General features: G+C 42.2%; 3 protein-coding genes and 1 long non-coding RNA gene across 5 annotated transcripts; 1 reads left to right on the top strand and 3 right to left on the bottom strand.

Annotated features, from left to right (window-relative positions):
* Positions 1 to 9: 9 nt before the first annotated feature.
* On the bottom strand, positions 10 to 811 carry CheB93b (Chemosensory protein B 93b). The gene is made up of 3 exons (NM_169959.3): positions 544 to 811; positions 305 to 481; positions 10 to 244 (listed from the first exon to the last, which is right to left on the bottom strand). Exons 1-3 carry the CDS (start codon positions 805 to 807, stop codon positions 74 to 76), a joined length of 612 nt encoding a protein of 203 aa, NP_732641.2. The 5' UTR covers positions 808 to 811; the 3' UTR covers positions 10 to 73.
* Positions 812 to 1,609: 798 nt separating this feature from the next.
* On the bottom strand, positions 1,610 to 2,489 carry CheB93a (Chemosensory protein B 93a). The gene is made up of 3 exons (NM_142713.3): positions 2,228 to 2,489; positions 1,992 to 2,168; positions 1,610 to 1,921 (listed from the first exon to the last, which is right to left on the bottom strand). Exons 1-3 carry the CDS (start codon positions 2,480 to 2,482, stop codon positions 1,751 to 1,753), a joined length of 603 nt encoding a protein of 200 aa, NP_650970.2. The 5' UTR covers positions 2,483 to 2,489; the 3' UTR covers positions 1,610 to 1,750.
* Positions 2,490 to 3,243: 754 nt separating this feature from the next.
* CG7907 (uncharacterized protein) lies at positions 3,244 to 6,199 on the bottom strand. Of its 2 annotated transcripts, none has more exons than NM_001104390.2 (4): positions 5,959 to 6,199; positions 4,425 to 5,893; positions 4,046 to 4,355; positions 3,244 to 3,956 (listed from the first exon to the last, which is right to left on the bottom strand). In NM_001104390.2, the coding sequence occupies exons 2-4, from the start codon at positions 5,834 to 5,836 to the stop codon at positions 3,417 to 3,419; spliced, it is 2,262 nt and encodes a 753-aa protein (NP_001097860.1). In that variant the 5' UTR covers positions 5,837 to 5,893; positions 5,959 to 6,199; the 3' UTR covers positions 3,244 to 3,416. The 2 variants fall into 2 exon arrangements, with proteins under 2 accessions (NP_001097860.1, NP_001097861.1); NM_001104391.3 differs by having other exon boundaries at positions 6,076 to 6,199.
* Positions 6,200 to 7,644: 1,445 nt separating this feature from the next.
* lncRNA:CR46046 (long non-coding RNA:CR46046) lies at positions 7,645 to 8,280 on the top strand. Its single transcript, NR_133430.1, has one exon. It is a non-coding gene; the product is annotated as a long non-coding RNA:CR46046 (long non-coding RNA).
* The last annotated feature ends 698 nt before the right edge of the window (positions 8,281 to 8,978 follow it).

The following is an 8,978-nucleotide window of genomic DNA, read 5'->3' as shown; positions in this document are numbered from 1 at the left end:
TTTAGCTTTATTATGCTGAATAAAATGTTTTAATATATCTCGTTGTAATAATAGTAAAACAAATAATTAATAATCAGATATTCACTATTTCGCCAACAATTTCAATGCAAGTGTCCCGTGGACGCTTAACACCAGATTTGTCGAATGCAGAAAATATAATGACAGCCTTGTGAATTCCTGGGCTTAGAGGCACTGCGAAATTGATTAATATCTTCAGGATAAATGGTTCCAGGACTAAAACTGTCTAAATAACCGAAAGAAAACAATTAAAATCTCGAATTTTTTGTTTTTAGAGTATCCCTACTCCCGGAGTTGTAATGCATTTGTCCTTAACTTGCTGCTTGTTGATTACGTGTTTTGTCGAGAAAGGATAATAAATGGTGTTCTTATCATAGAAGTTCTTGCAGAAATCCTTATCACCTCCTTTGAATAATGTTGGATTCCAAGTACCTCCTTCAAATTTTTCTATGTTTACTTCAACCTGAAATGTGGTTTCCATCAACCACAGCCAATAAGGATATTATAAGGATATATGATGCTCACCGCGACGCGATTTGAAGGTTCGACGTCCCATAACATGGTTATGTTTCCAGATATATTCATGGCCCCATCTGCATCTTTTTTACGGTTAAATCGGGAAAGATCAGCCAACTCATTCACGTAAGAAAATCCTGGCTTGTCGAGGCACTCACTAAACAGCTCTTCCCTTTCAGGAATAAAAAAGTGATTTAATGCAAATGAAGGGCTTATTATTTGCAATGTTAGGGATATAAGGATATTCAGCAGTGTAACTTGTTGCCGGTCCATGTTTCGCTATTTTTGAAATGCTCGTTGCAATTGAGACTCTACCGCTTTAATAGACAAGCTGTGGCAATTATATAATCCGATATATCGAAGTTGGGCTATCTCACGCTAATGATATGAATCTTTATAAGATCGATTTCAGTTTAAAGTTGTTTGAGATTGCGATCTAGTCTATCAGCAATCTCGCGTGTTTTTAAAAATGTAAGTTTATCATTAAGTAATCTATCTAAATTCTGATTCAGATTAGATGTATTACGTAAAACGGTATCGTAGCTATATGTGTAGTTATATCAGTACAATATTGACGGATTCATAATACGGCCAGATGGTCATGGCCAGATTGATTCGGGGAGTAATTACGACCAAGAACAAGTTCAATGTGTTGGAAACGCTCCCTTTACCTTTTACAACGAATGTAATATACCCTATTCTACTACTAGCAAGAGGAATATGGAGGTGGACAATACAAGAGGATATACCCGGTAGTCAGTTGATGACTGTGCGAGCGCAATGTGCAAGCAGTGCATCAACTGCTTCGACAAGCAGCGCATCAACTGCTTCGGCAAGCAGCAAGAGAACTGCTTTAGAGATAGCACTCGAGCTCCACCTAGTGGTGAGGCTATTATTTACCGATTTCTTTTAATTTCAATAAGGTATATGTAGGATAATATTAATAATACAACCTATTCTTGACGAAAAGTTTTCATCTTCAGAAAGATCAGAGCATTTTTAAAATGTACCTTTTCCGTAATTAGAACATTTGTCTAATCACATCACAAGAACAAAGGAATTAAGCATTTCTTTAATTTTTTGTTTATTAATAAATTAACAAAAGTAATTTGTTGTTGCAGAAAAATTAACCCTCCACCAAAACCTTTGTTGAGAAACAATAAAATCATAATCATTATTAGGTTTAAACGAATTCAGAGAAATAGGTCCATGACGATTAGGCATTTACAATGTCACCGACGATTTCCATGCAAATGTCCCTATCACGCTTAACTCCGGCTTTGTCAATGGCAGTAAATATAAGAACGGCCTTGTGCCGCCCCACATTCAGGGGAACTGCATAGCTGAATGATATTTTCAGGAGATAGGGCTCCCACAGCAAAATTGCCTAGAAAAAAGGAATTTAAATGTATGTAAATGGATTGAGTTATAGTGGATTAAGTGGTGTATATCTTTACTCCTGGAGTGGTAATGCATTTTTCCTTCGCTTCCTTCTTGTTAACCACGTGTTTTGTCGAATAGGAGTAATAAAGAGTGTTCTTGTCGTAAAAGGACTTGCAAAAGTCCTTAACATTCCCTTTAATTATTGTTGGTATCCACTTATCTCCTTCAAACTTCAGTATGCTAACATCAATCTGAAAATCAGTTAGTTGGGGAGGAAGTTTATTTATTTAAATGCATTAAAGCCTCTCACCTCGACGACATCCGATGGATCCACATCCCATATTGTTGTTATGTTTCCTGATATATTAACTCCACCAGGACCTCGTTTGCGACTGAAGTTGGATAAATCCACGAATGCATCCAAATAGCCCATTTCTGGCTTATCCTCGCACTTACTTAGTAAATCATCTTTAATGGGCACAAAATCGTGGCTCATTTCAAATGACCGACCAATAATTTGGAAGAAAATCAGCAACGTGCATAATACTGAAGTTTCGCACCCCATATTTCACTTTTTTAGTAATTTGATTTTGCGTCTCGCTTAACCTTAAATAGCACTCAAGCGACACACGTGAAATATATAAAAATGCCAATAATTATTATTTGACACGCGTATGATATGAATCTACAAGGAAGATATGGGTTTTTTTCATTAATCTGATCTTTAAATGTATAGTCACACTATATTAGCCATCATAATGTTTGCACGTTCCTAATTAATGATATATAATTATAATTGTACTTTCCATTCATTTCATCTATGTACATGTAAGCCGCTAGTGAAACGAACGATTCTGACTAGTAATAACATATTTTCAACAGTGGGGTTAGATAAACATCAAATGTATTTATCCATGGCAATACCTTCACATGTCACTGGTCATTTCATTTGAAAGGCGCGCCGTTTCGTACAGTATACCAGTATGCCATACAAAGAAAGTTTTTCATATTTTACATTTTTTTTACTGTCAATATCTTAAGCTATTTCTACACCGACATATTCGATTGTAGTCGATAATAAAGTATTCTGTGATATTATCGATACACATCCCTTCAAAATAGGCTGCGAAAATACTAAAAACATAGCAGAGATTAGCGCGCAATTCTTTTTCAAATTGCGATGTATTAAATTAAAAATTGCAGTCATACACTGTGGCGAAAAATACTAGCACCAATAAAAAAAAAGCGTTTCCTCTGAAAATTAATAAAAGCTAAAGACCTAACCACTAAAAGTATATAAATAAAAAGCACCACTGAAGTTTCTTTGATAGCAGTATTATTTCTCCCAAAGTAATAAAAAATTATTAAAATTGTATAGTGTTTTTTGTACACATTTTTTTTTTGGGAGTGTATATTGAGTTTGTCCGTTGAATAAGTAAATCACCAGTTGGTTGTCAAATTCGTAAATCGAGAGTCGGGAATGAAATCTTCAACAGAAGTTACATGACGCAAGCCACAAAAGCCGCAATGGTTTTTGAGATTTCAGGCCTGAGATCTGATGCATCCTCGGACATTTTAATCAACTTGTTATTGATCACCCTAAAGTCATCCGCATAGATAAAGAGCGTCTCCTCCAGTCTGCCCAGAACCCACTGGAACCAGTAATGCTCCTCTGTTCCCTCGTCTGCAAACGGAGCACCGCAAAGAGTCTTCACAAAACGCTGCACAATGGTGAACAGAATGCCTTTGACTACAGGATCGCATGCACTTGGATCATCGACATCCACGACTTCGATCTTTTGTTGGACACGCTTCAGGTGGCGGAGAGCGGAGTGGAGCAGCTCCCAAATGTATATCTTGGTGAGCTCCTTGCGCATCGATGGGCCGAAGATCCAACGCACAACGCTAATGGGCTCAATTATCAACCCCGTGACCAGCTTTTCGGTCACCACAAATTTGTACTGATCGCTGGCGACCCACACATCGAAGATTCCGTTCAAGACCGCGGCCTGCCTCTCTGGATCTCCTGCAACCAAATCCTAAAAACAAAATGGAAACGTAAATGATATAGAAATTGATGAAGAAGAGGGTATAGTAAATATAACTTAATACGAATCAACAAACTCACCTTGAAGACAGAGTGATATTTTCGAAGTATCCCGAAAGTGTGGCTAAATGATTTGGATCCCAGATGAAGACAGTTCTGGGTGAACACGTTGATCTTGAGCAGCGGACCGATTCCCGTGCTGGATTTAATAATTTCAGAGATCATTTCGGGGCTTGCTTGCGGGCTGCGCATCGCCTCCAGCAGATCCTTGGACAAAATGGCACCAGGAAGGGTTTCGTCGACAAACTTGAAGTGCGGCAGTACCGGCGGCGGAAGAAAATCGGCCAGTATATCCGGCACTACATCTTTAATTCTTTGGTGGTACGAAAGTCTAATTATTGGAAGATAAAGTAGTATGTATTTCATATTATTGGCAACTGAAAACAGAAATGTTACGCACCTGAAGCACTTCTTGAGCAATTCCCTCAGGAAAACCACCTTTGGCTGCAGATTGGTGGCACTCGGATCGATTGGCGATGGAAGACCCTGAGCCCACTTGCTCCACTGGCAGTTAAACCCGAAGTTGCTGATGTGATGCGACACCCAGTTGACCAGGCGGTCGAAGCAAGCTACGCTCATGGAGTTCAGTCGATTATAGATTATATCCAAGGCCTGGGCCACCACCTGGGGTATCTTGTCCGGTTGGCGCTTGCACAGCTCCACCAGAATGGATCCGTAGGCAATGGTGCTCCAATTGGCGGTGGGCAGCCGCAGCATCTCGCCCAAGATCACCTCCACAATGCAGTAATAGACCGGCAACTGGGGCTTGGAGGCGGCGTACATCAAGAGGCTATCGGCACAGATTTTTCTCTCCTTATGAAAAGAGATCAGTATGTCCAGAATATGGGCCTCCAGCAGATGCCTTTCGATGCTCACCGGCGGGGGCATATTAGGGATCTCGCCGACAGAGTCGCAGGAGAAGATGCGAAAACATACACGCGGCAGCGGATACCGACATCGCTCCTCATGGGCGGCCAAATCATAATCCCTTAGCTGGTGGATTCGGCCGTGGCTCAAGGTCTCAGAGAAGGACTTGTAAGGTCGGGGGATCAACTGATGCTCCGGTTCGGCCCAATGGTTCTGCCTCATACCGTCCACCTGCTGCCACAACAGCTCCAGGTAGTCCCTCTGATTGAAATCCGGCCACACACTCAACATGTTGGTGTGCAGAGCGGACCGCTTCTTAATGTAAATCTGGAGTGAGACTATCAGCTTATCAAACGCCGTCTCCCCCTCCAAATCGCGCCCAATAAGGGGCATGGCGGATAGTACACAGTAGGCAAGAAAATCGCGTCGTATCTGCGGTGTGACGCCCACCAGATCGTCCGGATCCTTCAGAGCCTCGCAGTCCTTCAAGAAGGCTGCGAGCAATTTTAGAATATAGGACGACGGGAGCACCTGGCAGTGATACAGATCCACCATGCAGTGAACCACTCCACGGCACCTGTTCCAATCGCGAATGTGCACGGACTCTCCCACCTTGTGCGCCATGAACAACAGGCACTCGGAGCCGAATTCAAAGTCTGCGACATTAATTAGGCCCACAAGTGTGGCATAGGCACTGGCCTGTCCGGGATAATAGCCCAGACATATTACTAGCTCATTTATGAGGTTCTCCTTCAGGTCAACACTCATCCCTTTGCCTAGCAGGTAACCCAGGTTCCCCAGCTTCAATTCGAGCGGAGTGTGCCCCGGGAAACTAAGCTCTCTCATCAGCTGCTCCACGGTCTTCACCGTCGTCTCGGCAGTCCTCTTCTGGCGACAGTCGTCTCCCTCCTCGTCAGAGGAGTCTTCACGCTTACGACGGCCCATCGTCTTGTTCTTCGTTTTGAGTAAAAGGACCAAGGAGCTAACCAAGATTGAGAGTGGCTGCGGAAGGAAAATTATTTCGAATACGCAAAAAAATGGAATTAGTCACATAATCACATAATTACTTCAGAAGTTCTTCATGAAAGTAAATGTAAGTCAGATACTGATAACGATGAAGAATAAATATGTCTCCTTTACCGCATTGCATAAAAGGTATAAAGAAAACGGAGGCAGATATTCACCTTGATATTTGACCGTTTTTAACCAAATTGTAGCACTGCTATTTCACTGCTGCCTTAAATGTGTTTGACCGAACTTTTCCGAAAAAATTATTTTTCGTTAATACGAAATATTCGAACCACTCAGCTTGAGAATAATCGAGTTAATGGCAAATTTAGTCCTGTGCAAGTGACATTTCAGCAATGACATTTTTCGACGCCTGCTTATACTTAGATTTCGATTTTTTTAAACTAATATATTTCAAATAATTTCATTTAAACAAATTATTACGACAACAAATAGACACAATTTTGACATAATGATACTTAATGGACTTACCACTTGCCACCCATTTTTAACATTTCTTGATAATTTTATCAAAAAAACAACACAAATTGGATCGCTGCTAAAGATTACAATGTCGAGAAGTGCCAAGTTTTTAACCACAACTCCGAGGTCAACAAACTACCGAAAAGCAGCGATCACAGCTCCAATGGAGTTCAATGAGTACTTGAGCACCCGATTGGAGTGGCTTCACCCTTTCCACTCTTTCCCAGCAGATAGCGCTTCATCAAGGCGCAATTATGTCAAATAATTTGGCGGCCACTTCACTGGCATCACAGCCGTTCCAAGGCCCTCCATTCCGACACTTGCAAGTGGCCGCCCCCGCTGGCAATCAATTCAATTATGACTCAATTTATTCCCACAGGGACTAGAGTCACCAACCACATCCTGCTGCATCCGGAGCACACAATGCTCGGGTTATTTCCACTCGAACAACTCCGAAGAGCTGCCGATGATTAGCACAGCACCCCCATCCGCAATACCATGCTTCCCATGCCCAGCCATCCCTGCACCAGTTCCAGTACCAGTGCCACACATCATATCCAGCGACTGCACAAAATCCAAAGGCCCAAACCCCAAGGTGGGACCACCCACATAGCCGTCTGTGCTTTTATTGCTCACAAAGTAGCATAAACAAATTGCGCTTCTAACGGCGGAGGCCGTGGAACATCCACATCCATAAAGCCAACGCCACCACACACCTGATGGCCCTGATAGATGGATGGATGGTTGGATGGATCGTTGGCTCATATGGTGGACTGGATGGCTGGATGGATGGGGAGGAATAGGTATGGACAAGTCCCGCCGAGTCGAGCTGAGCTAAGGAGTTGCACTAGTTCATTAACTGCATTTCCCCCAGCACTAAATGCACTAGTCGAGTGGTGGGATACACGGCCAAAAATCGTTTCTGTACTGTAAACAACAAATAGAGATCGAGGCATTAATGATATTTATAATTTCCATAAGAACTGTCTGAAAATATATTAACTTAGACGAAGTTTCTTCAGTAAATGCGTAAAATAATGTACTTTAACATATGGAAAATATACACATATGCCACAATAGCTACTATTTGGATATAGGGAAGTAATAAAATGAATTGTCTTGGCCACTATATTTTAACACTATCCCTACGAAAAGAAAATATACAAAAAATTTATTTAAATTTTATTAAATCCGGTTCCTGTGAGAAATGCGTCATCAATAATTTCTAAAAAAAAATTCACATTTCAATAGGAACAGCACACATTTGTTAATTTTCATCGAGATCTCCTTCGCGTGTAAAAATGTTTGTTGTTGCATCGTTCTTTGCTTATTTGGAGTACGGTTTTGGGTTATTTGCGTCTGTTGTGTGGTCCGACCCTCCTGTTTTCCGACTTGGCGCTACCCATCCCTTCCATCCATTTGTTTCCAAACAGTGGTCAACTAATGTGTCCCAAATGTCCCGGGGCGACAACCAAAACAAGCCACTTGTCGCAGGACCTCCGCAGCACAGCTGTCTAGACGGATGTCGAGTGCAAATCCCAATTAGGCACCTTGACCGAGCCATCCCAGCCGAACTAGCCACTTGAGTGGACGGAGGATGCGGACCACGACGGTTCCGCTCTCGGCGTTCACACATATTTCATCCTCCTGCCGACATCCTCAAGAGTGTCCTGTCTGGTCGGGAGCGACGGGCGACAAGGCGTGATTTGTAAACAATGCCACACGCATGATTACATGATCATGGAGCCACTGCATCACCATCACCATCATGTGGGCGGGGGAAGCTATGCTACGTAAACTGACTGGCGGCCCCGATGGTTTCCAATTGCATATTAGCGTCGCCGCAAAGCGGATGGCCGACTCCACACTGAGGGAAACGTAGTAGTTGTGCTATACTGAAAAATTATTATTAAAACTATAAACTAATATTATTTTTGCATAAGAATCTTTTAGTTAGCCCATACATTAATCGGTAAGTAATTACCATTTCATTAACTAGACCGCCAATAACTAGTTTTTTCTTGTGCACATACAAAGATACACAGATCCACAGATACAACCAGAATGGCACACATATTCAAATTCGGTACTCAGATGCAGTGAGGCAAGATGCGCACTTTTAAGCTCTTAAGTACGGACGATTCACTTTGGCCAAATGTGCGCTTTTCAATTCCATTTCTGTTTTCGATTGCCACATTGGAAATAGCCGATTTTTCAATTACCAATGGCTCGGTCGGCCGAGGACAAGTACGCGTATTATTAATGTAATAGCGGCTAATTGCGCATTCGCTGCAAAAGGCAAATTAGAACACAAGCGAAACACTTCAGGCAGCGGCTTAAAAGCTTTGATTCTGACGGAACACTTGGCCATCCGACGCGGAATTTATGGCCGCATTTGGCCGTTGAGATCATTGCAGTGATTGCCAGCGATGGGGCATTATCCCAAGATTAGAGAATTTGCAATAACTTCATCCACTTGAGCCCCACCCGCGAACACACATGACCGACCAAGGTTTATGGCCAGGTCGCAATCGCAGCAAGCACCCGCCAACGCCAAATTTACCGCAAAATAGTCGTTGCATTTATTTGGACTGGC

Source organism: Drosophila melanogaster, chromosome 3R (genome assembly GCF_000001215.4).
Source record: "Drosophila melanogaster chromosome 3R".
NCBI lineage: Eukaryota > Metazoa > Arthropoda > Insecta > Diptera > Drosophilidae > Drosophila > Drosophila melanogaster.
This window is presented reverse-complemented; position numbering and strand designations above follow the sequence as displayed.